Raw genomic sequence first — 8,603 nt, forward strand, 5'->3', positions numbered from 1 at the left:
GATGGAACACCTCTCCTATGAAGAAAGGCTGAGAGAGTTGGGGTTATTCAGCCTAGAGAAGAGAAGGCTTCGGGGAGACCTTCTTGCAGCCTATCAGTACTTAAAGGGGGCTTATAAAAATGATGGCGGCAGACTTTTGAGCAGGGCCTGTTGCGACAGGACAAGGGGGAATGGCTTTAAACTAAAGGGGGGGTAGATATAGACTAGATAGAAGGAAGACATTTTTTATGCTGGGGGTGGTGAAACACTGGCCCAGGTTTCCCAGAGAGGTGGTGGATGCCCCATCCCTGGAAGCATTCAAGGTCAGGTTGGACGGGGCTCTGAGCAACCTGATCTAGTTGAAGATGTCCCAGCCCATGGCAGGGGGGTTGGACTAGATGACCTTTAGAGGTCCCTTCCAACCCAAACTATTCTATGATTCTATGAAGTGGTTAAAAAAAACCCTCTTTGTTTTTTTCATTAACGTTAGCTTTTCCAAAAAAAGTCCAGTTAAGTTAATTTAACTTATTTGGCTAAACAGAAGGAAGTGGGATTAATTCTTTCCACTACAAATTCTAAGATTCATGAAGTTACATAAAAGTTCCTTTCTAGACTAAATGTATCTGGAAAAAATATGTATTGGTGCTGATTATAATTCTTAATGTTATTGTATGTGTAGCTGTTTAAATTCTGTACTCTATAACAGAATATAACTAATGGATGATCTTTGAAAGTCTTACACTTACATCTCGTGAATCAACTGCAGCATACATAATATCCATCCATCCTTTGAAAGTAGCCTAGAAATAAAATACAGTTGTTTGTCTTCCCTATAAAAATTCATTCTGTGGAAAATAACTAGGTCACAGCATTTGGACCTTAACTTTTAATAAAATCATACCTAAATTTATAAACCACATCTAATAAAACAGGCATAATAAAATATTTTTCATAGTAATACTAGTTTTGTTGAGAAATTATTTTCTAGGTATTCAAAAAATATTAAAAATCAGGCTCTGAAGGTCTCAGCAAGGGCACAGTGTGCCCTTGGAGCTGCAGATGCTTACTTTGCAGATGAAGAATGGTAGGTTCAGATAGACATTAATGCTGGAGATGTTCAGGTAGAATCTACTAGAATCACTCATGGTGACAGCGTTTTATCAGGTTTACAGCATGAATTGATAGAGTCAGCCACACAACTTCTGGACAGATACCAACATGCATCTGAATGTTTTTGCTACGGCTAAACTGCCATGTATGTTTTGATTATGAACAGAGTCTGTTCCTTTTAGTTATGTGGGATTATGATAATAAAGAATTGGCTCCATACTACATGAAACATTGTGTGCCCCAGTCTCATATCTTGCATTATTTATGATTCCCTTCCCTAAACCCACTTCCAGGTCTGGAAAATCAAGCCCCTATTAAACAAATATCTGCACGGGAGGCACCAGGTTGATATATTTTTATATACAAAACTTAAAGGTAACCATGCAATAGAGTTGTGTAAGCTGTACATCATTACTATGAAGAAATTATTCCACTACTTAACAGTCTTAACTTGCCCATTTTTCCTAGACTTCTTTAAAAAGAGCAAAAAGAAAATATATAAATTTACTTACTACTTGAAGCAGAGCAAGATATCCAGCTCCTACATTATCAAAGTTTACTTTCACATTTTTCCATCGGGCACTTTGATTGTTTTTTATGAGTTCCTCACACTGAGTATAATTGTTGACATCACTGACATCAAACATCTCACCAGTTGTGGTGTTGACACAGTGATAGAATTTGCCAGCAAACAGATTTACTCCCATGATGCTGAAGATGAGCCAGAATATAAGACAAACCAGCAATACATTCATGATAGATGGAATTGCTCCTACAAGGGCATTTACAACCACCTAGTGTACAAATTAGACAAAATAACCACTTAGTTTATGAACAGAAAAATAAAAATACTTTAAAAATGTTAAAACAGTATTAATACAGAATGTATAGTTAAAATATTACATAAAAATGTAAGGGGCAAACATTATTTAAGGTTCAATAAAAACACTAATGAGATTGCAAAAAGCAAGAAATAAAATTATATGGAAACCAAGACAATGCAAAAGTCTGAAAAAAACTCCAAAAGCAAAAGAAAACCTGTTAGTAGCAAGATGGATTCTTAGAATTTGTGTGCTCTAGAGAAAAAAAGAGAAATAAATGTTAAATTCCAACAATGCAAATCAAAATCTGTTAATAGAAAATAAACTAGAAAAAGATCAAAGAATGATGATGTGGAAGACTGAATAAAAATGTCTGCATGTAAAACTATCATTGCTAATGATTTTATTTTCAGAAACTTTATGTATATGTTGGCACAACTGTATTTTAGCATCTACATACTACGTAACATAATTAAACACATCTTACTCAGTTTTTATTAACAGCCTTTACTCTAAGTCTTGGTTTTAAATTGCCTGGCTCACTATAGTTGCTCTTACACTTATCCATTAGGGTTTTTTTTTAATTGGCTGCATTTTATACAATTGAGCTACTCTATATGGGCAAGCGATAGTAAAAGATCAGATTAAATCCCTCGACAAAAATTTTCCTTTAATTAAGTATTGTGATTGAACTAAGAAAGCTGCAGATATTCAGACAATAATTTTCTACCAAATCAGTAGAGACTGCAGTAGTTTTTTCTGTATGGTTTTGAAAATAGTAGTATTTTTCAGTTCACTAATTTGACTGAAAGTAGTCTAAGATCAATAGAGGTTTTGCCCATTTATTAGATAGGGACTTAGGTGGTGTTTGCAGTGCAAATCATGTAAAACATAGTGGTGATAGTGATGTGCCACAGGACACACTCCCCTACACTAGCTAGTGTGGCCACCTCTAGAATATCAGCAGCCTCAACCCAGACAGGAACCACACTATTTAGTTGGAAACTTAAGACCTCTGACCAAACTGTAAACATGTATTGCAGCATCTGGGTATTTTGAGGTGAAAGATTAAAAGGAGATTTCTCAATAACATTACCTTGTTAATTTTTTATGCATCAGTTTTTCCAGGAAATAGCATAGTCTGCATTTTCAGCAGACAGCTTGTAATAGGTTTTTGTTTGGGTTTTTTTTTGTCAGATTGGCAGAATATGAAAATAATAATTTCCTCAACAGGAAGGATTTAGCTGTGTAGGAGGAGAGGTAAGATGGCAGCAGACGCATTCATATGAAGTAAAGGACACTAGTTGAGGAAATTATTTCCCATCTCTCCCCTTCTATACTTCCAACCCCATCCTTATTTCAGGTATCTGTTCAGAGAACCTTTCCCTAATACTACAGCATTTATTGTGGGATTTTTTTCCCCAGGCGGGTAGACAGGGAGCCACAGGAAAGCTTTAGTTTCTGCTGTGTCACTTGTTCTCAGCTTATTCACCTTTTTTGTTTTGTTTTGTTTGGTTTGGTTTGGTTTGGTTTGTTTGGTTTGGTTTGGTTTCCAGCTAATCCTGTTCCATCCTGAACCACTGACAAACTAACAGAGAATAGAAATTAGCTACAGATATTTATAAAATAAAGTCCCTGGCTAAACTGGAGAAAAAACCACTGATCCTCTGTTCTAAAATTTCTCATATCCTTTTACTTTTCTATACAGGTCCACAGATCAATGGAAATTTGAACAGTCAAACATAACATAACTATGCAGCAGTGAGCAGGCAAATTTAACGGGCTCAAGGTCTAATCTCCAAATGTAAGCTGTACACGTCTTGTGTATAAGGACATGTTGGAACGCCTTTTTTCCAAACGTTTTTGCATGCATTCCCATTCTGGAGTTCTTTGCAGAAGGTATGAGTGTCACACTTCCACATTAATTTTTGTATGCATACATTCATTCAGACTCATTCATCTCTCACCCTCATTCCTTCAAATCGTGACAAGGCTCTTAAAGGCCTTAAAGCTCTTAATGTCCGAAGCGATTTAATGGCACCAAGTTCAGAATAGCCCAAAGCATTGGCTATTAAACTAACCAATGACACCTATAAAAATACAGAAAAAGTATTATTATAAGAATTGCTCTACACTGTTTATTTAAAAGGAATACAGATTCAATCAACAGAAAGATCAACAGTGACAAATGAAAGAACACCATTCTTGCTTATAGTGACATTGGAGGCCCAATCCCACAATTTTCATACTTGCTGGAAAGGCAAGAGGTCATACGAAGGCATGTTTGAAAAAGGAATATATGCTATTAAATGTCTATTATAGCTGGATAGGGTTTTACAGTCAGATGGAAGCACACTGTTGGTGAAGGATAAAATTTTCAGAAATATTTAAAGACAAAATAGCCATACTTTCAGTAACTTCATTCAGGTTCAACCTTCCAAGCAATTTAAAATTCTGAATACATTAGGATAGTTTATTAACTACTGGCAATATTATTAATATCTATAATCACTAATAATATGCTAAATGATGTAGTGGTTAATTAGCTTTTGTTATAAATATTACTTCTAAGTCAAACACTCAGTTCATAGCAACAAGAGCCAGGGTATCTATGAAATATATATTGACAGAGGTGGTACTTTATCACTTGCCTGACAATGCTCTCAATAATTTTTTTTTTTCTGTTCTAAGTATAGGAAAACATTATGAGATAGATATTAACAGATGCTAGCATTGTAACAGGAAGTGCTTTATTATCTACAATAGTAGTGAGCTCCTGATTCACGTTACCGGGATTTTATTATAAGCCAATCCACTTCAGGAAGGAGCAATTAATTTGCTTCTCAAATAGAACTGAGTTTTAAACAGTGTTAATGTGAAAAAATTTAATTTACTTACTTTGAGCAGTTTTGGAGACAGGAGTGGGGAAATATCATACCTTACTTATTTTATTCAGTTCTACCACCAAAAGCATAGAAGACGCATAAACAAACATAGGCATATTTCAGTCCTTGAAAAAATCCCTCAAATGTTCATTTCTATACCTCAATCTAGAGAGTTCTTCAAATAATTGGCTGTACAGAAACAGGCATTCACCAATAATGGTGGTAAGATTTTGCCCATTATATGAAAAGGTGGTTTCCTATGTTACTTGTATCCATAAAGAACAATTAGATGAATCACAAACACAAGAGTTACAGGATCATGTCTCAAAAGGACAATCTGAGAGCAGATAGAAATCAATTATTCATTGCTATGTTGCTATGTAAATTAATCTAACAGAAAATAGTATTTTAGTGAATTCATATCACTCTACCGTTCAACTGTATTACATGTCAGGATGTAATTCTTTTTATCAAAGGAAAGGCTTATTTTATTGCTGTAATGGATAAGTTTGTAAAGGAACTTGCTGTGATTTATAAGCATATTAGGAAGAAAATCTTACTGATTTTCTGTAGTCTGTAACTGAAGTCTGTTCACTTACAAGAGATAACATTATTGTTTCTGCCATTACATTAATTATTGTCATTAATTGACAATAATAATTGTCATTAAAACAATTTATTTGTCCTGTGATTCTACAGTAAGAGAGTTCTTTTTTATCCTTAACCACTCAATATATTACAGAGATAACAGGACATGGAATTCTCTGTATTTTTAATGGAATATTAATTGATACACTCACATCAACAAGATACCCAGACATGACAATAAACTTTAGTGTAAAGACAGCACATTTTACAGATTAATAATAAACTATGAAATATATGTTAAAAAATATGTCTCTCACTGGGAGAGCAAGACATCTTTGGGTCACAACAACCCCATGCAACACTACAGGCTTGGGGAAGAGTGGCTGGAAAGCTGCCTGGCGGAAAAGGACCTGGGGCTGTTGGTTGACAGCCGGCTGAACATGAGCCGGCAGTGTGCCCAGGTGGCCAGGAAGGCCAATGGCATCCTGGCCTGTATCAGAAATAGTGCGACCAGCAGGAGTAGGGAAGTGATTGTCCCTCTGTACTCGGCACTGGTGAGGCCGCGCCTCGGATACTGTGTTCAGTTTTGGGCCCCTCACTACAAGAAGGACATTGAGGTGCTGGAGCGTGTCCAAAGAAGGGCAGCGAAGCTGATGAAGGGTCTAGAGCACAAGTCTTATAAGGAGCAGCTGAGGGAACTGGGGTGGTTTAGCCTGGAGAAGAGGAAGCTGAGGGGAGACCTTATCACTCTCTACAGCTACCTGAAAGGAGGTTGTAGCGAGGTGGGTGTTGGTCTCTTCTCCCAAATAACAAGCGATAGGACAAGAGGAAACGGCCTCAGGTTGTGCCAGGGGAGGTTTAGATTGGATTTTAGGAAAAATTTCTTCACCGAAAGGGTTGTCAAGCATTGGATTGGAACAGGCTGCCCAGGGAAGTGGTTGAGTCACCATCGCTGGAGGTATTTAAAAGACGTGTAGATGTGGCACTTAGGGACGTTGTTTAGTGGTGGACTTGGCAGTGCTAGGTTAACGGTTGAACTTGATGATCTTAAAGGTCTTCTCCAACCTAAATGATTCTATGATTCTATGATCTCTTTTAAAACTGAACTCACATTAATGGCTCATTCATTTTATACTTTTCTCCCCAAACTACCATGGTGCCTTAGCTACCTTTCGCAAACAAGACTCCATACAATCTAGTTACATATCTGTAGCTCCTGTAACTTCAGTGGCACCATGTACAGTTGAGGTTTTAGGTTCTGATTGTAAGTCATTCTCCAGCCTAATTTGTGCTTTTCATTTCAACCTATTTGCAGCTTTCTTACCATGGTGCTAGTGCTCTTACATCATAAACCTGCAGTTATTTCACAGAGAAATACTTCATCTATTGCAAATAACACATTTTCCTCTGAAGGACAGTTCAAATGAGAGGCAAAGATTTACTTGGAATTCTATGGTATTAATCCTATTGTATATACAGCGTAAGTATAGACAGCTGTTCTGTACTGCTCTGGTTTTCTCAGTCTTCTTAGCTTGGTCTTCTGTCATCTGTTCCACCTGTTTTGTTGCTAATAGGTGAGAAAATAAATGTCTTTATACACTGATAAATAGGTTAATTTCTTTCTTTTGAGACAGAAATGCATGCAGATGCAGTAATTTTAAGGAATGAAAATTAAATCAAAATGGTGGAAAGAATTTTTACATTCATCTCCTAAAACCGGAGGGTTGTGTGTCCACATTTTTGTGTATGCATCTCCTAATGTGGATTATCTGTTGCAAAAAATGTTTTGAAACTTAGCAGTCACAATTCGCCCTGCTCAAGATCTTCAGTCAGGGTTGCCATCTGAGCCAGATCGTTGGTCATACAGGTCCACATTGACTTTAGTTCTATTTAGGCCTAAAGTTTTAATCCATATGAATTCTGTGTTACTTGCTGAGGAGGCTAATTTATGTGATTTGATTCCAGGTCCTCGGTGGCATATGGCCCTCCTCACTTCCAACACTGCTTATCCGATCTTTCATGTAGTTTAAGTGTTCAGGTATTACACTTAACTAGGAATAAATATAAACTGCAAGATTTGGAAAAAAAAAATCCAAATATTTTTCTTCCTACTGAGAAGTTAATGATTTTTCTTATTTTTGAAAGATAGATACTGTATTATCAGTTTTACAGGCAGGCATTTTTGACACTCTTGGAGACAAGACATTGGACCCAATGCAGCCTTTCTTATGCCTTACGTAGCCTTTCTTATGTTATAATCCTATGTGAAGATAATACCGCTTTTTCTATATGTACTTGGTGAATAACTCTTAATTTATGGTATTTTACTGGCAAGTATTCAAAATTCATTTTGTTTAGGTGCATAATTGCAAGCTATAATTCTGTTCCCTAACTCGCTGAACAAGAGCCTTAGGTTTCATGCATATATCATCTGAATATCCCTTTGAATTAATTAATTAATTTCATTAATTTCTGCATTATCCCATGTTATCATAGTGTACCATGTTAGGATACACATAAAGACATATGAGACTGTCTAGGAAGACAGTGACATCTCTTTCTGTATCTGGTTTCCCAACACATCAATATGCTCATCTTATTTCTTCTTATTTTCATTATGAAGTTGTCAGGGCAGCAGTTGCCTCTTAGTCTGTGCATACAGCATTTAATATATTAGTATAATGCGACCCTGATATTTTCCAGAATGTTGCTGCTGAGTTAATTGTTCTGAAAAGCTAATAAAGAGGTTGAGAACACAGTTTAATTAAATTACTTTAACTGTTTTAACAAATAAGCATGAAACATTTTTAGCTATATGAAGAAATATTATATAAGCCATCGATATGACCAACTTTTAAAGTATTATACAACAAGCCTAATTGGAGGGTTGTTTTGCTATATTCAATTGTTCAAAAACTGTACCCATTGGAATTTTATCAGGCATGAGCAATTTCAGGAAGGTCAAAGATTTCATTCCACTTACAGATTCATTACTGCCCCATAGTATTTGGCAAATACATGATTTGTTTTAAATGTTACGTATTTCCATTTCATTCAAGTACAATTTATTAACACAATAATTTAGAAATAAAGTGTTTATACCAAATTATAGGACTACCTTATAAAGTTTAAAAATATGCAGCATAAACCAATATGCACTTAAGATTATCTAAGATTACATATCATAGCAGAAAGCTATACAAATTTAATAACTGACAAA

At 35.8% G+C, this 8,603-nt stretch overlaps 1 protein-coding gene across 1 annotated transcript in view; it reads right to left on the reverse strand.

Moving 5' to 3' along the window:
- Positions 1–8,603, reverse strand: part of LOC103918146 (sodium channel protein type 2 subunit alpha-like) — a 60,566-nt gene that overhangs the window by 7,323 nt on the left and 44,640 nt on the right. Inside the window, 3 exon segments of the mRNA XM_009325394.1 lie at positions 726–779; positions 1,602–1,883; positions 3,878–4,000. Coding sequence (XP_009323669.1) covers positions 726–779; positions 1,602–1,883; positions 3,878–4,000 — 459 coding nt within the window.

This window comes from Pygoscelis adeliae, unplaced genomic scaffold, assembly GCF_000699105.1.
Source record: "Pygoscelis adeliae isolate BGI_AS28 unplaced genomic scaffold, ASM69910v1 Scaffold106, whole genome shotgun sequence".
Lineage (NCBI taxonomy): Eukaryota > Metazoa > Chordata > Aves > Sphenisciformes > Spheniscidae > Pygoscelis > Pygoscelis adeliae.